This window comes from Podarcis filfolensis, assembly GCF_964270895.1.
Source record: "Podarcis filfolensis genome assembly, chromosome: 7".
Lineage (NCBI taxonomy): Eukaryota > Metazoa > Chordata > Lepidosauria > Squamata > Lacertidae > Podarcis > Podarcis filfolensis.
Window position 1 is genome coordinate 4,952,529 of NC_139603.1, and position 22,034 is coordinate 4,974,562.

The following is a 22,034-nucleotide window of genomic DNA, read 5'->3' on the forward strand; positions in this document are numbered from 1 at the left end:
CCCTGTGTTCTAGACATTTCATTCATGACTCCTGTGATCTTTTAATTTGAAAGAATGATGGATGAATCAGCATTATCTAATAAATGTGGATGGAGGTACACCAGCATTTCTACTTCTTTGAATGTCAGAATGAGACGTAGAACCATATTTTAAAGGCAGTGCTTTAAATGCTCACAACCATATGGTTAACAAAAGTAAAAATTATTTCTGTTACACAACAAAGCAATGTTTTAACTGTAAGGAGTTGAACTAAGAAGGTAAACATGAGTTTAACTATAAGCAGCTAGTAAGAAGGAAATGACATAATCAGATAATTGTTTCTGATGCATAACTTAATAAAACCAAGGTATTTGGATTTAAACTGAAATAAACTAAAAGACTGTAGCCCAGCATATGCTTTGTGTGCAAAAGATCTCAGGTACAATCCATATAATCTCCAGGAAAGCTTGGAAAGTCTCCTCTCTGAAGAAACCCTGGAGAAACCCACAGTATCTCAGGCAGTACAATGTTAGCTGTTTGCAGGTGAAGTGGGAATCTTTTGACTCTTGTTCCCTGATCAGCCTTAAAGGGAGTTATTTTTGTCAACTCTGCACTATTGAGTGTGTATTTGTTCCAAATTAAGCAAGTCATTTTCTTAAGCATCTAGACCAGGGATAGTCAACCTTTTTATACCTACCACCCACTAATGTATCTTTCTTGATGGTAAACTTTCCTTACCTCCCAACAGTACTCGTACTTGATGGAAGGAGAATTCAGCTTGTGCCGTAGAACACCCTATGGCCCACCTAGAATCCTGAAATGCCCACTAGTGGGCGGTAGGGACCAGGTTGACAACCCCTGATCTAGATAATTAGATATGACCAGCAGATTCAGTGAAGGTGGAAATCAAAAACACCCAAAGCATTAAGAATTGCTTATCTAACCCAGCCTTCCAGTGACTTGTGGGGACCTCAGATGAGTGGCACTCTTGGACAATGCTTGGGCTTATTCACACACACACCCTCCAAAAAAAAAAAAAAAAAAAAAAAAAAAAAAACCCTTACAGGCAGATGGTCCTGGCGGAATCTTCCCAGCACACCTTGAATGTGCATAGGCAAGAAATAGCAAACTTCTTCAGTTGATCAGGTGTGCCAACTTGAATAAAATACTGTGAAGGTTCATGTAGACCCTGCCCTGCATAATTGATCACATGATGCAGAACACCCATATTTGAATGGGAATGCCCATCAATTTTGTAGGGGTCCAGCCCCCTCCAGCATTTCCCCCAGAGTGGCTGGAGAAACCCAGCCAGATGGGCGGGTGTGGCATTTGCCCTCCTAGGTGTGTGACATCATACTGGGTTCATAAGGAAAGGGTTAACTAATTGTAAAATGACTAACCTATAGGAACCCAAGGGGAGGAGCTAGAGTTAGAGTTAGAGGTAGAGTTGGAGTTGTTAAGAAGTCAGTCTGGAGTCAGAGAAGAGGGAGGGAGGATAAGTCTGTGGGTTGGGCTAGTCTGATGTGAGAGAGTGACGGAAACTGTTAAGTTGAGATAATCAGTCAGAAGGTATTAGGAAGGTATAGGCCGGTAAAGAAACTAAGGATAAGAAACTGACAAGAAAATTAACTGAGAAACCATACTTGTTAATGCTTACAACATAAACTTGTTTATTTGATTTAATTTTAACAACTGTCTTGACTCAGTGTGAACCTGAATGTAACCGGTTGGTGGCAGCGGGGAAGCGAGCACAGTGGTGGCACTTGAATCAATAGACTGTCAAATATCCGGGGACCCTGTGTGATTGCCACAGCAGGGTATAAATAATATTATTATTATTATTATTATTATTATTATTATTATTATTATTATATTTTATTGTGGGGGCCAAAGGCCTGTAGGAGTTGGCTCCTGTGACCAGAGTCAAGGTAAGGTTGTCCGACCAAGGTAGGTAGCAGAAAATTCTTTTCCAGCTCCTACAGTTGCAGACTGTAAGGGAGGCTGTCAGTTAAGTAGTTAACCATGTTGCATATAAACTCTTTTACTTAGTGAAATTGTGGCCCTAGTTCAATCTTCATTTTGTTGTCCTCCTGGTATGCTCATTCTAGATATAGAAGCAAAATGCTTATTATCTTTTAAATTCAAGTCCTTTAGTCTAACTGGGTAGAGGTTTTAAAGACAAGATGGCAATAAAATCAGATATATTTCTAATTTCTAGAAGTTATTTGTGGTAAGAAATGAAAAACATACAAATATATATGACTTCTAAAATGTCTAAACTAAAGTGAATAGGCCAGGAATGAAATGATCAGGAAGGCTGCCTGATTTTGCTGAAATACACAATGAAATGGTGATATTTGGAATGTTACTTTAATTTACAGTACAATCCTATATATGGTTACTCACAAGTACATTTTCAATGTGATTTATTCCCAGGTAAGTTTGTGTAGGATTGCAGCCTTAATGTTCTGTTAGCTACAGTGATCCTTTACTGGAGCAATGCAAAGAAACAAAGCAAAGAAAATATCATTAAATACAACATTAAATATGCGTTGGTAATATTATTTCTCCAAATAAAGACAAAGGATATATTTACTTACTAATTTCAAAAACAAAGAACTCTATGGAATAGGTATTTTGTAAAAATCAACTATTTCTCATAGAATAGAAGTTACAGGTTTATTAAAGACTTTTCTGGTTTATACTTTTTAATATGCTTTGTTTCTATACTTGGTTTGTTTATGCTTTGTTTATAGATAGTTATCCACACATGCAGGAAGTAAACTGCTTAATCGTGTCAACTAGGCTGTCTTTGCCTTTTGTATGACTTTAGCCATTGCAGTTTTTGGTTGAGACTCTGGGCGCCGCTGTTTACCAGTGAGAAAGCAAACTGAAATGAAAGATGCAGGGTAAGTTATTGCACATTGCTAGAAAGGCAGCTAAATTGGCACACGTCCTCTCTCTCAGTGAATCAGTATAGATTAACAAAAGGATTTTCTGGTTCTTTGCTACAAGATCCTTTGCCACGAGAAAGAGAAATAGGTAGATGTTCCAAAGGTAATTCTTTGAAATGGCAGCTATGCTGAGACTCCGACAACACAGTGGCTCCTTCTGGTTTGCTTTTATTGCCATCTGGCAGACAAATTATGGGCAGCTCCACTACTCAGTTCCTGAGGAAGTCCCGAAAGGCTCTTTCGTTGGGAATATAGCAGAGGACCTGGGACTGGGTTCCAAGAAATTGTCAGACAACAGAGTTCGCATCATCTCTGAAGGTATGCTTCAATATTTTACTTTGAATTCTAATAATGGCCAGTTATATGTCTCCGAAAGGATAGACAGAGAAGAAATATGCAGGTGGGAAGAGAAGTGTGTTTTAAGTCTTGAAGTCCTTGTTGAGGATAAAATGAAACTGTTCACTGTAGAAATTGAAATCACAGATATAAATGACAATGCTCCAACTTTCACCCAGGAACGCTTAGATCTTAAAATAAGTGAAATGACCATTGTAGGAACTCGTTTTGCCTTGCAAGAAGCTCAAGATTCTGACATTGGAGATTATTCCCTTCAGAACTACCATCTGAGCAGCAGCAGGTATTTCTCCCTGAAACTACAGAGCAGATCTGATAAGGACAAATTTCCTGAACTGGTGCTAGAGAAATCTTTGGACAGAGAAGCGGAAGCATTTTACTCACTCATCCTAACGGCCACAGATGGTGGGCATCCTGTGAGATCTGGCACTCTGCAGATCTATGTAACGATTCTTGATGCAAATGATAACACACCCATTTTCAACCAACCTCTCTATAAAGTGAGTGTTTTGGAAAGTGTTTCCATAGGCTCTCTGCTGCTTACTGTAAATGCTACAGATGCCGATGAAGAAACAAATTCTGAGGTGATTTACTCATTTCTAAAAATAAAGGAGACAGCATCGCAACTCTTTCAAATAAATTCTAGAAGTGGGGAGATATCAACAACAGGGAAGTTGGACTATGAAGAAGATGCATTACATGAAATGGAAGTTCAAGCAAAGGACAATGGAGGTCTCTCCGACAGGGCTAAAGTGTTGATCATCCTTATTGACGTTAATGACAATATACCCAAGATAACTATCACTACCTTCTTCAATTCAGTCAGTGAAGGAAGCTCTCCAGGAACTGTGGTTGCTCTACTAAACATACAAGACAGAGATAAGGGTGAGAATGGAGAAATCTTGTGCTCAGTTCCTAAAACTCTTCCTTTCCACTTAGAGAAATCCTTTGATAACTATTACCATTTGATGACTGACAGAGTTCTCGACAGAGAAGAAACATCAAATTATAGTATTACTATCATGGCTACAGACAAAGGGAACCCTCCATTATCAACCACTACGGTGTTCTTTGTAGAAATTTCAGATGTAAATGACAATGCCCCAATCTTCAATAACATACAATATACTTCTTATGTTACTGAGAATAACATCAGAGGAGCATCTGTTTACTACATGAAAGCAAGTGATCCTGACTGCATGGAAAATGCTACAATCACATTTTCAATCATTGATCAAATTGTTGGCGATTCTACTCTTTCATCCTACCTTTCTATTAACTCTGAAACGGGGGTTGTTTATGCCTTGATCTCGTTTGATTATGAAGAGATTAAAGAGATTAATTTCCTGGTCAAGGCTCAGGACGGAGGCTCTCCACCACTCAGCTCCAACGTCTCATTGACTGTCTTCATCCTGGACCAGAATGACAACACTCCCCAAATCCTGTACCCCTCCCCTCCCACTGATGGCTCCACAGGGATAGAGCTGGCCCCTCGCTCCTCTGAGCCAGGCTACCTGGTCACTAAGGTGGTGGCCGTGGATGCAGACTCTGGCCAGAATGCCTGGCTCTCCTACCAGCTGATCAAGGCCACCGAGCCAGGGCTCTTCACTCTGGGGCTCCACACGGGAGAGATCAGGACAGCCCGCTTCTTCCTGGAGAAAGATGCCCTCAAGCAAAGCCTGGTGGTTTTAGTCAAGGACAATGGGCAGCCTCCAATGTCGGCATCAGTCACTGTTACTGTGGTCTTGGCTGACAGCATCCCTGACATGCTGACTGATCTGAGCAGTGTCCCAGTATCTGAAGACCCGCAGTCAGATCTCACCTTCTACTTGGTGACTGCAGTGGCTTTTGTCTCCTGCTTGTTTCTCGCCTTCCTCCTTGTGTTATTGGCACTCAAACTTCGCAGGTGGAAAAATTCTCAGCTGTGTGACAATGGAAGTGTGCATTTTGATGGTGCTCCCATCTCCCAGTTTGTGGGGATTGATGGAGTCCGGGCATTTCTTCAGTCTTATTGCCACGAGGTTTCACTGACTTCAGGCTCTCGGAAAAGCCAGATTTTTTTTCCAATTGGAAGCTGTACCAATACTCTGACACCACAACAGGCTCCTGATAAGTCAGATCCTATATTACTCATAGGTGATTCTAACACTGTTAAGGAGGAGGCAGCAACCTGTCAAGTGAGTACATGAATTTTAGTACTTCTGTTTATTTTAAAGTTCAGAAAGTCATTTCTTTTATTTGTCCTTATTCATTAGGTTTCATTTTATGTAATTTAATTAAGTTTCTTAAATAACAAAGCTTAATTTTTTTTTGCTACAAATTTCAGTGTAATTTCCTTTTTTCAACAGATGAAGCAAATACTTCATTAATTGAAATAAATATTGCATTTTATATAGGTAGTGTTTTAATGATTCCTCTGAGCGTAAAATTTGCTATTGACGGGAATAGCAAAGCCAGATCACATATTGCATCAAAGTAATCATACTTGCGGAATTTCTATAAGATCATTGTAAGAAGCCTCTGGGGGTGTCATCAAGGGATTTGGATAGCAGTGTCACCGACACTTAGATGTCACTCAGGTCCATTTTTTTGCATATCATCAGAAGCAAGAGAAGCTGTTCAGGTCCTGAATCACTGTCTGCAGGTAGGGCTGGATATGGGCCATTAAGTTGAACCTAAATTCTGACAAGATGCAGGCATGGTAGGTTGGCAGTTTCCAGATCTGAGGACTAGGTTGGTGGCCTGTTCTGGAAGAGGTAACAATTGTATTTAAAGGAACCACATTGTAGTCTGGGGCTGTTGTTGAATTCTACATTGTCACTGGAGTCTGAAGTGACATCTGGCGAAGAATGCCTTTTACCTGCTTTGACAGGTTCTTCAGCTACAGTTGTTCTGCTACTATGACCCAGGCTCAGGTAATCCCCTGAACGGATTACTATACAGTAATGAACTCTACATGGAGCTATCCCTGTGGATGGCTCAGAAGATACAGCTAAGCACAGTATGCACCTCCCAGATTGCTGAATGGTACAGCCAGTCTTGTCCAAACAGCACTGGTCCTGAAGAACTGATGCTGAGTGTCTGTACATTTCTGACCCCAATTCAAGGAAGGAATATCTGATTCTGTATGAAACTGTCCAGTTTGGTGTCTCTCTGTGTGTGCATTCTAATTGTTCGCCTATCTAATGAAGTGGAGGGGGGAGCATGCAGGAAAAAACCTTCTTTATTTGAGAACTTCACTTTTGCCCCTTATCTTATTGCGCTTTCTGTGCCACTTAAGGACAAACCTCTTTGCACAGGCTTTTGGAGAGGGGTTGGTACTGTGGCCAGTAGTTGTTAGGGTATCACCTGCAACGTAAGGGTCCATTTTTTAGAGTTACTGTGTATGTTTCACATGTTTTGTATTGTGTTTTATGTTTTATGGTATTTGATCTGCTCTATATTTTGTTGTAACTCCCCCTGGGATCAATGATGAGGGGTGGCTTTACAAACAGAAGGAAAGACTCCTGTTCCAGAAGACACTACTTTTAAGTAACTTGGATTGGAAAACATCTCCTAATGGGACTGTGATCAGAAATGAAAAGACCAGTGTCATGGTACCAACACATATGTTTGCAATAGTGATTGGCTTCACTAGCTGTGTGCCATAATGTTAGGGTGCAGTTATAGCCATTTCACTGCGTCCAATATTGAAAAATGGGTGGAGAGGAGGTTGGAAAAAAGGTAAAGGTAAAGATAATGGTAAAAGACCCCTGGGTGGTTAAGTCCAGTCAAAGGCAACTATGGGGTGCAGCGCTCATCTTGCTTCAGGCCAAAGCAGCCGGTGTTTGTCCTCTTGACAGCTTTCCAGATCATGTGGCCAGCATGTCTAAACTGCTTCTGGCACAACAGGACACCGTGATGAGTTCCAGAGCACTTGGAAATGCTGTTTTCATTTTCATCATATATAATTTTTGCATCGCATGTGAGACTGCAGCTGAACAGATTCATTATTCAGTTCCCAAGGAAATGGCAAAAGGTTCCTTTGTGGGGAATATTGCAAAGGATCTTTGGTGGAGATGAATTGTTGCTTAGTCAGAACATGAGATCAGTTCTGTGGTTTCTGTGGCCAATCAGAAATTTACTTATAAGCTTATTCCACCTTCTTAACAACCCTGAACTTGCATATGAGAATATAACTGATCTGCAGAAAGGACTTTATGATCTGAAAATAAAGGCAATGTACGCACTTTTGTAGCCCAAGATAATCTTTAATAATCTTAATAAAAACAATTAAAAAGCGAGAGAGAGGGGGGAAATCAGCTAGTTCTGGCCAGTGGGAGAAATGAACCAACTTAAGGATGTATATTCAAAACTGAAACAGGGAATTGCGTCTATTTAGGGTTCACTGTGGTGGTGTGAAATTCCAGGCACTCTAGATGGCACCTTTGAGCTACATTGGAATATAGAACTATATCACAGGTACAAATAAAAAATGTGTTGTGTGAGGGGAGCTGGCATTGTATTAGTTAACAGTTTTCAATAAAGACCTTTTGGAATTGCCACTTGAAATGGTCAGGTAAGTGCACTGCAGTTGTCAGTCAGAAATCAGAACATAGCAAGAACGTAATACAAAAGCTGTTATAAAGGTCCAACCATGCTTCGAGAAAATTGTGCTGTTCCTGATCATGCTTAAAAAGAATGTAGCACAACTCAAAAGAAGTAAAGAAAAGGCCAATGAAAACTATCAAGAAAGACAAGTCTTCTATATGAGGTAAGTTTAAAAGATTAATGTTGATCCTGAGCCACACTGCATATCGGCAGGGGAGCAAAGGAGTGGAAGCGGTATGGAGATGCTATAGGGCATTGTTTCCCTTGTTCACACTGGGATCACCATGCTCAATAGCCATTTCCAACCATTTTACACAATGCTAAAACAAACTCAGATTCAATACACCAGCAAATAACAACAACATATGCAATAAGCTATGCAATACAGTACCAGATTTCATTCAGGTTTTTTTTTAATGTCACCTTTAATGTATGTTTCGGTGTTACATATAACAGAAATTTTGACGGTGAATATTTTTTTAGAACATATGGAATACGCATAAGGTTGCTGCGCTCCCAGAATGACTGTGTGGAACTGTAATCCTGTTACCTGGATAACAGCTATACAAGTGGGACTTCATTATATTTAGGAAATATAATAATTAGCACACTGATCATTAAAAGTGTATGTAAGATGTGTGGGTAGGTGGGAATCATCCATAAAATAATCCTGCCATAATACAAAACATGATGCAAAATACCTAGAACACAGCATACCAATATAAAAAGCTACAGTTTGCTGCAGCCTAATACACAATTTTCTTGAATCAGTAACTGAAATGTTTAAACATTAGTTTGGGTTCTGGTCCTGGCTGCCCCTATCCATTGCTTGCTATGGGGGGCAGGGAGAAGAATGACAATTATAATTCGTAAATCTCAACCAACATCACTAGCATATATGAGCATGTACCTAAATAAATTGCAATAGGAACATGCTGGACAATTTCTGCATTGTTATTGTAAGTAAAGCAAGATCCTCTGAGTTGTTTTACTTTGGAGCTTCTCCCAGGAGGATCCTTTGCTTGGAATGATAGATATTCCTATATCAGAATGAAAGTACAAAAGGCATACACCCCATCTGAGGAATTATTGTAACATGCTGGTGCAGTTTTTGGTTGAGACTCTGGGTGTCGCTGCTCCCTAACCAGGCAGAGAAATGCACTGAGAGATGTTGCCATCTCAGTCCTGCTGCTCCACCTAGAAAAAGAAAGCAAGGGAACAGAAACAAAGAAGATCTAGGAAGATCTAGATCCATTGGATTTGTTGTTTTATTTTTCCTAAAATATTGGCAAACAATAGATTCAGAGCATCCAGGTTTAAGGGATTGAAAGTAAGAAGATAACATCTAGAAATGGCTATTGCAAGACATTTCTGTCTTAGGTTCTACAAGGACACAGCTTTCATTTTCATCATTTTTTTTTGCATCGCATGTGAGACTGCTACTGAACAGATTCATTATTCAGTTCCCGAGGAAATGCCAAAAGGTTCCTTTGTGGGGAATATTGCAAAGGATCTTAGACTGGATATAAAGGATTTCTCACATTATGGAGTCAGCTTTGTTTGCAGAGGTAAGATGGAATATTTTGCTTTAAACAATAAGAATGGCCATTTATACATTAAGGAAAGACTGGACAGAGAGCAGACCTGTCCCCAGATACAAAGATGTCTCTTTAATTGTGAAGTTATTATAGAAGATGCAATGAAGATTTATACAATTGAAGTAGAAATAATTGATGTCAACGACAATGCTCCAAGCTTCAAATCAGCTCAACTCCAGATAAAAATCAGTGAGATGACTGAAGGTGGGACACGATTCCGTCTGGAAGATGCTCAGGATCCAGATTTAGGGATGAATTCTGTCCAGAATTATAAACTCAGTGCAAACAGACACTTTTCTCTGGATCTACAAACTAGATTGGATAGTGCAATATATGCAGAGATTGTACTGGAAACATCACTGGACCGAGAAGAACAAAATGTGCATGATCTTATTCTCACTGCCTTTGATGGGGGGGATCCACCCAAATCTGGCACAACCGAAATCCATATTATTGTCCTTGATGCAAATGACAACACACCCATTTTTAGCCAACCTGTATACAAAGTAACCGTTGCAGAAAATGTGCCCACAGGCTATACAGTAGTTACGGTAAAAGCCACTGACCTGGATGAAGGAATCAACAGAGAAATAACATACTCCTTCAGAAAAATATCTGACACAGCTTCTCAAAACTTCCACATAAACTCAGAGACAGGTGAAATTATTCTTGTGGGGAAGCTGGATTATGAAGAATCTACATTGTATGAAATAGAGATTCAGGCCATTGATGGGGGAGGACTATTTAATATATCAGAAGTTGTGATTTTTGTAAGTGATATTAATGACAATGCACCTGAAATAGCTGTCAGGTCACTTGCCAATTCAGTTCCTGAGGATTCTCAAGCTGGAACTGCCATTGCCTTGATAAACGTGCACGATGATGATTCTGGAGAGAATGGGAAAGTCATATGCTCTATTCCTAGTAATATCCCTTTCCAATTAACAAAAGCAAATGCTAACTATTACACTATGGTCATTGCTAGACCGCTGGACAGGGAGCAAGTAGCAGCCTACAACATCACCATCACAGCCTCAGATCAAGGGATGCCACCTCTTTCATCAACCACCTTAATCCTCCTTCAGGTTTTAGACAAGAATGACAACGCTCCATACTTTGTGCAACCAGAATACACTTTTTACCTTGTAGAGAACAACCAGAGAGGGGACTCTATATTTTCTCTGAAAACAGAGGATCCAGACTGGGGGGAGAATTCAAAAACAACCTATTCCATCATTGAAAGTCAAATGTTTGATTCCTCACTCTCCTCCTACCTTTCCATTAATTCGGAAACAGGGGTTGGCTATGCCTTGAAAACCTTTGATTATGAAGAGTTTCGGGAGATTAAGTTCCATGTAAGGGCTCAGGACGGAGGCTCTCCACCACTCAGCTCCAACGTCTCAGTGACTCTCTTCATCCTGGACCAGAATGACAACGCTCCCCAAATCCTATTCCCCTCGCCTCCCACCGACGACTCCACGGGGATAGAGCTGGCCCCTCGCTCCTCTGAGCCAGGCTACCTGGTCACTAAGGTGGTGGCCGTGGATGCGGACTCTGGCCAGAATGCCTGGCTCTCCTACCAGCTGATCAAGGCCACTGAGCCAGGGCTCTTCACTCTGGGGCTCCACACGGGAGAGATCAGGACGGCCCGCTTCTTTCTGGAGAAAGATGCCCTCAAGCAAAGCCTGGTGGTTTTAGTCAAGGACAATGGGCAGCCTCCAATGTCGGCGTCAGTCACTGTCACTGTGGTTTTGGCTGACAGTATCCCTGACATGCTGACTGATCTGAGCAGTGTCCCAGTATCTGAAGACCCACAGTCAGATCTCACCTTCTACTTGGTGACTGCAGTGGCGTTTGTCTCCTGCTTGTTCCTTGCCTTCCTCCTTGTGTTATTGGCACTCAAACTTCGCAGGTGGAAAAATTCTCAGTTGTGTGACAGTGGAAGTGTGCATTTTGATGGTGCTCCCATCTCCCAGTTTGTGGGGATTGATGGAGTCCGGGCATTTCTTCAGTCTTATTGCCATGAGGTTTCACTGACTTCAGGCTCTCGGAAAAGTCAGATTCTTTTTCCAATTGGAAGCTGTACCAATACTCTGACACCACAACAGGCTCCTGATAAGCCAGGCCCTGTGTTACTCATAGGTGATTCTAACACAGTTACGGAGGAGGCAGCAATCCATCAGGTGAGTACATAAATTTCAATACTTTGGCCCTTATTATTCAATAGGTTCTATTTTATGAAATTTAAAAGAATTTCTAAAATAACAAATCCTGGAAAAATCTGTTTATGCTTTCTGATGTAAAGAGAGATGGTGTTTCATTAAATGATGAAGCACTTACTTTATTGATTCTAATAAATAATGTATTTTGATCCTAGTGATATTTTAACAAATTTTCTAAGAATAACAGAAAGCTGGATCAGATTTTGTTTTGAAAGGAAACTTGTGTACTATTCCTAAAGACCTTCATTGTGCATAACTTATATCAAAATCCACCTCCTGACCAGGTTAGAAACAGTCACAGGAAGCCCGATAGTCTTCGTTCTATCACAGAAGTATTTAGGAGGCTGGCAATGATCCTTGGCTTTTCCACTTGCCTGCCACAATGCAGGAGGTTGCTGGAGAGGGGAAAGGAGCAATACTAAGGTCTGGTCAGCTGCATACAATCTGAACTATATTTAAGGCAATAGACAGGCACATACATCAGCACAGCTTTGTGACCTAGTATTTCTTTTTAACCTTTTATAATACGGTTGTCAGTGATAGATGGTCTGCAAGAACAGACATTTGTCTCTTTTCTGTGAAGCTACTCAGGTTTGTAGCCAAACCACTCAGTGATCCTACAGCAGAACGCTTGCCCACAGTTATCTTTTCAGCAGATAAGAGGGCGTGCAAGTGATAGAACAGCCTTCACATGAGGTTTTGTTTAGGAATGTACAACTTTTGCTACTGAAACTCAATAAAGTTATTTTGGAGTTCCTTGAAATGCTTGGCTCATTGCAATGGAAGAAGATAATGTTGTTATAATGATGTAGCCACCAATATCATGCAGTTCTGATTACTTCCACCATAAAAATTATAGCATGACTGAAAAAAGTGTGGAGAAGGACAATAACGATTTTCAGTGATGAAAATGCATCCTTATGAGGAGAGTTCAAATCATTCATGCATAGCTTCAGGCAGCAGTGGACACAGCATGGTGGGCAGCCTGGCCTCCTGGCAGGTGAGTCGCTGCCCTTTACCACGTGGAGGCAATGCAGCAGTGAGGTTGGCACGCTGCAGATGCAATCCAGAAAAAGAGCATGGTATTAAAATCAGTAAGTGTGTAAAACAGAAATAAACTTGATTGATTTAATCTTTCTCTGGATTATGGTCCTGAGCTTAGAAGTACAGTTACTATAGTTCTAAAAAATCATTTTTGCTTTAATCTGTTCCTCCTTTTTAGTGGTCATGGTTCTATGGATTTCATAAGGTGAATCAAAACTGGTACATGCCAAGCTTCTGCATTTAGATCGCATAGCAGTAATTTCATGATCTTAATCTATGTTGGCCTCAATGTTATACATGTGCACACAGAAGCTCCTTTGTTGGTACTTTTTGGTCTAATGATTTCCACATTGGTGTGTGACAGGTGAATCTAATAAAGCATTCACTGAAGGATTCTCCAGTGGTCCTGGCTCCAACACTAAACAGCAATGAAGGTTCAAACTCTCACTTCATCAGATCATATTAAATTACCCACATGAAAAGGCTAGGTTGAAATTCAGATAGGATCCCGTACATGTTGAAATATAGAACTGAGCTGAATGAGCTTTCAAAATGAACTTTTTACTATGGAAATCGGGACATTATGGTGCTAAGGAGGACAAATGTTGAGAAATGTTGGGGGTGGGTGTGCATATGCAGCCAGTTTAGCTGGTTCTACAAACAGTGGCAGCAATGGGACGCAATGTTCCTATGTAATGCTTCAGTTATGTGACATTAAGAAGCCCTTCCAGAGGCCTTGTGTGCTCTGGTGAAGAATGTGGTGGTCCCTCACTGGCAGAGAACATGTGCTCAGCTGCTTCCACTTCCCATAGATTGGGGCCTCTAGATGCACAAAAGGCTTCAGTCATCTACTGCACGTTGGAAGGCCCTGGAACCAGCCACAGAGGGATATGTGTGGTGGTGCCAGCCTTGCATCCTTGTACTACTGTCTCAATAACGTACTTACTATTTACTATTATTGCTTGAAGCGAGCTTTGATGGCAAAGGAAACTGCATTACATGAATTCAGGGCAAATAATAATAATAATAATAGTAATAATAATAATAATAATAATAATAATAATTTATTTATACCCTGCCCATCTGGCTGTGCTTCCCCAGCCACTCTGGGCAGCTTCCAACAAAATATTAAAAATGCTGTAATGCATCAAACATTAAAAGCTTCCCTTAACAGGGCTGCCTTCAGATGTCTTCTAAAAGTCTGGTAGTTGTTGTTCTCTTTGACATCTGGTGGGAGGGCGTTCCACAGGGCGGGCGCCACTATCGAGAAGGCCCTCTGCCCTCTGCATTCATTCAGTGTGGTATTGTCTACCACATTTAGTCTTCTAAATCTTTAGACTATCTATGGTCATATTCTCGAAAAGGTTTCCTTTAAAATGGAAAATAAACATGTGTCTTAACTGAACATTTCCCATAAATATTTTAGAACAAAATGTTAAGAGATGATTATTGAAAGCAAATGCTACTCATTTATGAAATTCCACTGTGCTTTTCTGTGCCAAAGAAATTTATTCAGGGTCTCTGGAAGGACTCACAGACCCTCCAAGTACCCCTATTTTCCAAGAACAGCTCCAGATTTACAGAAGCCATCCTGGTTTCTGATTTGATCCTGCAATGTCCCACTTTTCCTTAGGATGTTCCTATTTTCATCAAAGAAATGTTGGAGGGTATGTCCATATTTTCATTGGAGAAATGTTGGAGGGACATGGAATGGGATGGCCAAGGGGCTTTTTTTCAGCCAGAACTCACCAGAACTCAGTTCCAGCACCTCTCAGGTGGGCACCATTGCCATTGCAAGAGAACAAGGGAGGCATTCATGGTGAGTTCCAGAACCTCTTTTTCTAGGAAAATGACACTGGACGTCCCTTTTTTCATCAGAGAAATGCTGGAGGGTATGGTGTCACAGTCACAGCAAATGCAGAGAAACATCAAATGATAAATTGACATGTACTAGGGTTTTACATAAACAGCACAATTTACATAAATGACACAAAATGAAAAAATAGTGCCACTCCTTCCTTGGTTGCCATCAGAACCTTGGCCTGGCTACTGGCCACAGTGGGAGGAAGACTGCCTCTGTCCACTGGCTTCAGCTCCACAGCCGCCTTCCCAAAAGGCTGTCAACACCAACAACTCAGGGAAATGAAAGGAACAAGTCCTTTATAAAGTAAAAGAAGCAAAGCAGACAGGGAATTACACCTTTGGGAACTGTGTAGTTTGTTTTGAATTTTTAAATCAAACCTCAGTCCTGACCTGCAGTTAAGGGCTCAGGGCCTTACAGAGATGGCCAAACTTCATCCTCACTGGCTAAGGTAAGTGATCTCCCTTTCTTACAAAGGGATAACTGCCCATGATGGCGGCTGCTCCTAGCTTCAGCTCTCTTACAGGGCATGTGTATATCCTTCCTCCAGAAGTCTTAAAGGACGATTCACAAGCACAAATAAGTATAGATTTATTTGTATTGAAGCCTTATAGGAGTTCACTGATTGGGTCTGTGTTGCTCCATGACAGGAGGAAGGAAGTCAAAATGACACCGAGTTGGTTCAAAGAAAGAGTTTATTCTGCTCTCCGGATAGCAGAAGGCACCTGCGTGGTGAGTCCACAGCAAGTACTGTACAAAGAAATGACAGGTTTCATGCAGTTTATATATCCTCCAGGCACCCTCTCACTCCTCCCCTAGGAGCCCAACCACGTCGGCCTACGTACACAGGTTGACATCACATATGTTCCTGCTCTGGTACTCTCAACCATAAAAGGATCTTCCTTCCTGTACTTCTGACCATAAAAGGATCTTCCTCTTCCTACTCTTATCTGGGACGCAGAGGTCACCATTTCCAAGAACACACTCTGGCGTTATTCCCAGACGTGGGTCTGCGCGTCTTTGTGGTCAGCACATAAGATAAAGTTCTGACGTGTTTTCGTTGTTCCCCTGGGGAGCCAAGGCCATCCCTTGCCTGTCCTGATAAAGGACAGAACTGTTTATGCAGTTGTGTCCTTATTATGGTTTTGCTCAACAGTTCAAGTTTTACGCATTTAAAAGTGCTCTCTTTTGAAAGAACAAAAGGGGGGGGGGTTGAGTCAGTTTTAAAACTTACTACATTCCTTCAGTATAGCTTGGAACACAAACTTCTTCCTTCCACCATGGACATAACTATTTCTACACTGAAAGGGTTTAAGCATAACTACATTTACATAGGCTAAGGAAGAAAAGACCCACATCTAATTCTACACATTTTAAAGTAACCTTTATTTCTTTGTACAGAAATAAATTTGCTACAGACTGGGCAAATCTGATGGAAACATCAGATCAGTGACAAAAATTCTATATGCTTTAATAGATAGTAATTCCATCTAGTGAACTATGATAGACGGATATTCTAATGTGGAGCATCAGAATAAATAGCTCTCAAGGCTCTGATGCCTGACTTTTGAAGATTGAAGCCAATGAATTAAGATTGGTGTTCATGCATGGAATTTAGTCCTATTTTATTAAAATAAGTGAATAATCTCTTATACACACTATTTTATGCAGAGTTATCAATAAATGCCTAAAACACCAGTCTAGTTTTTTAAAAAATTGTAATAGCCAACAACAACCACCAGTACAAATTTATCTGAAGTCTAAATGTTTGATGTTGTTTCTTTAGGGCAATTTTTTACTTTTAAAAATTTATACTCGTGTTATGCCCCTTTATAAAGCAAAATAATTCTTTTATAATGGCAAATACAGGACTACCAATGTAGGAAAAATAATCTCCTGTTTTCAGTTGAGCCTCTGAGTGTCGCTGTTGACTAATCTGGCACAGGAAGACAAATATTCAGCTGACCCAGCCACAGTATTCTTAAACACAGGCACAAAATATCTGATGCATCAATCTTGCACAGATATTGTAGGCACTGTTAACAGAGACTTCTATTTTTTATTTTTTAAAAACCACTAATTTAAAACCCAGAAGCTCCTGAGTCCTAGAATTGATAGTGTTGCAAGATAATGGAAGAAAATCAGAGGCTGTGGATCAGCAAAGAAAGGGTCTTGCAATGCCTCATAATTGTGCTTGCTTGGAAGATAGTTTCTGGGAAGATTCATTATTCCATTCCTGAGGAGATGCAGAAAGGCTCTTTTGTGGGGAATATTGCAAAGGATCTAGGAGTGGATGGAAATCATCTTTCAGACCACGGACTACGGATTGTTACCAGGTCAGGTACGAGTCAGTATTTTGCTTTGAATTACAACAGTGGCCATTTACAAACCTCTCAGAGAATAGACAGAGAGGAAGTCTGTGGAAGGGCAGAAAGGTGTGTTTTAAGTTTTGATGTTATAGTTGAGAGCAAAATAGAGATCTATGGGGTTCAAGTGGAAATTATTGATATAAACGATAATGCTCCCCAGTTCTCATCGGGGAAACAGGAACTGAAAATCAGTGAGGCATCTACTGCCGGATCCCGGTTCCCTCTGCCTGAAGCTCAGGATCCAGACCTAGGGATAAATTCTATACAGACCTACCAACTCACAGGCAGTAGCCATTTTTCTCTGGAGGTGCAAGTTGAAGAAAATGGTGCCAAATCTGCTGAGCTGGTGTTGGGGGAAAATCTGGACCGGGAAGAGCAATCTGTTTTCAATCTGATCCTCACAGCTACTGATGGAGGCGATCCAGTCAGGTCCAGCACTGCTAACATCCAAGTCATTGTTTTAGATGCAAATGACAATGCACCTGTTTTCAGCAAACCAATCTATGAAATGAGCATCAAGGAGAACATTCTGAACGGGTCCAGCATTGCTACAGTTAGTGCTACTGATCTGGATGAAGGACAAAACGGAGAGATAAAATATTCATTCAAAAAAATCACAAAGAAGGATTCCAAAATGTTTATTTTAAACTCAACGACTGGTACAATTACCTTAATGGGAAACCTTGATTATGAGGAATCATCCTCATATGACTTTGAGGTGAAGGCTGAGGATGGAGGAGGGCTGAGTGACTGGTCAAAAGTTGTGATAATTGTTACGGATGTTAATGACAATGCACCTGAACTATCAATAACCTTTTTCATCAATACCATTTCTGAGAATTCACCAATAGGAACAGTTATTGCCCTTCTAAATGTACAAGATGAAGATTCAGGGGTCAATGGGGAGGTCACATGTTCAATTCCCAGTAAGCTCCCTTTCCAACTAAAACAGTCTTTTGATAACTTTTATAGTTTGGTGACACACAGTAACCTTGATAGAGAGAACACAGCAGACTACAACATCACTATCATAGCTACTGACCATGGAATTCCACCACTTTCTGTGTCAACTTTTATCTTGCTTCAAATCCAAGACACAAATGACAACCCTCCTGTTTTTGCAGAACCATCTTACTTGGCTTATTTTACAGAGAACAATCCAAGAGGAGCTCAAGTATTTTCCTTAAAAGCAAACGATCCAGACTGGGAGGAAAATGCCAGAATAAGTTATTCCATAATTGAAGGGAACATGGACAAATTCCTTATTACCTCCTACCTCTCCATTAACTCTGAGACAGGGGTCATCTATGCTCTGAGTTCTTTTGACTATGAAGAGATCAGGGAGCTGAAGTTCCTGGTCAAGGCTCAGGATGGAGGTTCTCCACCACTCAGCTCCAACGTCTCAGTGACGCTCTTCATCCTGGACCAGAATGACAATGCTCCCCAAATCCTATACCCCTCCCCTCCCACTGACGGCTCCACGGGGATAGAGCTGGCCCCTCGCTCCTCTGAGCCAGGCTACCTGGTCACTAAGGTGGTGGCCGTGGATGCGGACTCTGGCCAGAATGCCTGGCTCTCCTACCAGCTGATCAAGGCCACCGAGCCAGGGCTCTTCACTCTGGGGCTCCACACGGGAGAGATCAGGACAGCCCGCTTCTTTCTGGAGAAAGATGCCCTCAAGCAAAGCCTGGTGGTTTTAGTGAAGGACAATGGGCAGCCTCCAATGTCGGCGTCAGTCACTGTCACTGTGGTCTTGGCAGACAGCATCCCTGACATGCTGACTGATCTGAGCAGCGTCCCAGTATCTGAAGACCCACAGTCAGATCTCACCTTCTACTTGGTGACTGCAGTGGCTTTTGTCTCCTGCTTGTTCCTCGCCTTCCTCCTTGTGTTATTGGCACTCAAACTTCGCAGGTGGAAAAATTCTCATCTGTGTGACAATGGAAGTGTGCATTTTGATGGTGCTCCCATCTCCCAGTTTGTGGGGATTGACGGAGTCCGGGCATTTCTTCAGTCTTATTGCCATGAGGTTTCACTGACGTCAGGCTCTCGGAAAAGTCAGATTCTTTTTCCAATTGGAAGCTGTACCAATACTCTGACACCACAACAGGCTCCTGATAAGCCAGGCCCTGTGTTACTCATAGGTGATTCTAACACAGTTACGGAGGAGGCAGCAATCCATCAGGTGAGCACATAAATGTCAAGATTTCCCATTTGATCTTCCAGTATTCTAAAATGCATAGGAAACTTTCCTGAGTATAAAGATTTTCTGAATGCTGCTACTGCCATTGTTTAACAATGTATAACGATCTCTAGAACTGATAGGTTGTCTTTCTTACTCTATGTCTTGGTGGTATGTCTTGTAGTGCTCATGGCAGGTGAAGTCATCTTGCATATTCTGTACTGCGTTTCTACCATGTGCACAATGAACTTTGCCTTTTGAAAACGTTCCGTTTTTGACCTTCTGAATGCCTGTAGATGCAATGCTCCCTTTTTCTCAACAATTTTATGTGGGATTATAAATTGATGCTCCCCTTTTCATCAAATACAGGAGCTACATTCAGGCTTCAGTTCTTTGGCAACATGGTGCTGGTCAACGTAAATGCTATATTTATCTTGTTTTTGTTTTTTATTTGAAGAAGTTTGTATTACATCTATATCTATCATCTATCTATCTATCTATCTATCTATCTATCTATCTATCTATCTATCATCTATCTATCTATCTATCTATCTATCATCTATCTATCTATCTATCATCTATCTATCTATCTATCTATCTATCTATCTATCATCTATCTATCATCATCATCATCATCTGTCATCTATCTATCATCTATCTATCTATCATCTATCTATCTATCTATCTATCATCATCATCATCATCTATCTATCTATCTATCTATCTATGAGAAAGAACACACATATATATGAAATAACATTAGTAAGTAAAACAAATCAGCAATAGCTCTATATCCAAAAATTGTTGTAACAGGGAACATAAAATGTGTAGTTTTTACTTTTATTAATTGTTAATGATATCCAGTGCTTTTTTTCAGCTGGAGTGCAGTTCTGGCACCTCTCAGGTGGGCGCCCCACTTCATGCCTTTACATATTTCTGAGAAGCCCCAAACTAACATTTCAAGTCAAAATGGAAGCTGCCCAGTGTGTGCGAGTCTACACTTTTTTAAGATCTGTGACTCCACCCAGCTCCTAGCCGCTCTTAGCCAGGATTGGTCAAGGTTAGGACTTAACTACAGGACTAATTCGTACTTCCTTTTCTTCAATCCGTCTGCTGTGTAGCGGCAGTGGGCTTTAAGCTGTCCCGCCAGCCTTCTACCATTGCATGAGTGTGCGTTTGTGCAAGGGCCCTTCTGAGCTGCCCTAGCCATCCGCCTGTATCTAAGAGAGCAAGGGAGGCGGGGGCACATTTATCTTTAATCCTATCAATATTCTGTGCCTAACACTAAGGCTAAATTCTGGGACATTTGGTACTAGATTTGGGAATATGGAGCATAAATACTATTATAGACTAATGGCATTGTTATCTCATTGTCTAAACTAATACTATCCTTCAGGCAAATAAAGGTATAGTGAAAAAATCTAGATATAATACTACTACTGCTGCTGCTGCTGCTGCTGCTGCTACTACTACTACTACTAATATATTATTTATACCCCGCCCATCTGACTGGCTTTCCCCAGCCACTCTGGGTGGCTCCCAACTGAATATTAAAAACACAATACAGCATCAAACATTAAAAACTTCCCTAAAAAGAGCTGCCTTCAGATGTCTTTTAAAAGTAAGATAGTCGCTTATTGCCTTGACATCTGATGGGAGGGCGTTCCACAGGGCAGGGGCCACTACCAAGAAGGCCCTCTGCCTGGTTCCCTGTAACCTCACTTCTCGCAGTGAGGGAACCGCCAGAAGGCCCTTGGCGCTGGACCTCAGTGTTCAGGCAGAATGATGGGGGTGGAGACGAAGTTCCAAAATATATCGGTCAGACTACACATCTAGTAAAGAAAATGAAATGATAACAAAATCCTATGCCCTGGAAACAAAGGAGAATTAATTATATATATATTAAAATATTTCTTCTAATTTCAGTGAGTTATTAAAGACAGTTACCAACCCTCTCACACAAACAAAATTAATAAGAATTCAGAAACCTGGTCCTAATAAACTCCATGTTGATTTGGTAAAGTTGCATTACAAAAGGAATGTGTAACCTTCTCCCCTGACAGTTCTAATTCAATACTTAAATAATACACAAATTTAATTAATTTTGGGGCGGGGAAGAGAAGCAGGAATTAAAAGTAATACAATGGAAGAGATTCAGGCCAAAGGTGGGCAAGCAGTATCAAGAATACTAAAATATTATACATAGCATGCACCACAACTTCTAGCCTTGACTAATTGGCTAAACTAATTGGGGAAATGCTGTAAAACACAACATTTTCAGTGACAACGATTGTCAATATAACTTAGTCAGTAGAGCATGAGACTCTTAATCTCAGGGCCGTGGTCCCTTCCGACTCTATGATTCTATGAATATTGGTATAGAGAACCCCCCCCCCAATACTAGAAAATATGTAATATCGACTATACCAAAGGTCACCATAATCTTGGCTTCAAAATAGCATATTTGAGAAAACACTATAGTATTTTGGGGAAAAGACTTCAGTAAGAGTCAGCCTAGTTATTGTACAGGAGATAATGCACAACAACTATCTTCAGGTGAACTTTTTCTGTTAACTCAAAAAGCAGACTCAGAGGCTGTACCTGGAAGTGCAAAGGACTTCTGCCTCTTTCTCTTCCTGCTGTTTGCTGAAAACAAGCCTCCCTGGTTGTATTCTCATTCATGGAGAGATAGGGGGAGAAAATCAGCTTGGAGATTTTTGAATGAACAAATGGTAGGAATGAAAAAACAATAGTAAATGCTAATCTTCCCTTTATTAAAGCCCATATGAGCTGCTCCTGTTCCCGATGATGATGGTTCCCAACAAGATTAAAAGTTATCTCTCTGCCTACTTAATTGCACCATGTGGTGCTGCACTTGCAG

At 40.9% G+C, this 22,034-nt stretch overlaps 2 protein-coding genes across 2 annotated transcripts in view; both read left to right on the plus strand.

Annotated features, from left to right (window-relative positions):
• The first annotated feature begins 2,809 nt into the window (after positions 1-2,809).
• The window catches only part of LOC310767368 (uncharacterized protein), a 49,228-nt gene continuing 30,003 nt past the window's right edge, over positions 2,810-22,034 (plus strand). The window contains exons 1-3 of the mRNA XM_083624238.1: positions 2,810-5,464; positions 6,160-6,366; positions 16,808-19,156. Coding sequence (XP_083480364.1) covers positions 3,050-5,464; positions 6,160-6,366; positions 16,808-19,156 — 4,971 coding nt within the window. The 5' untranslated portion in view covers positions 2,810-3,049. The remainder of the gene's footprint in view (positions 5,465-6,159; positions 6,367-16,807; positions 19,157-22,034) is intronic.
• LOC310767507 (protocadherin gamma-A4-like) lies at positions 9,084-11,744 on the plus strand. The gene has a single exon (XM_083624547.1). The coding sequence runs from the start codon at positions 9,229-9,231 to the stop codon at positions 11,668-11,670; it is 2,442 nt and encodes an 813-aa protein (XP_083480673.1). The 5' UTR covers positions 9,084-9,228; the 3' UTR covers positions 11,671-11,744.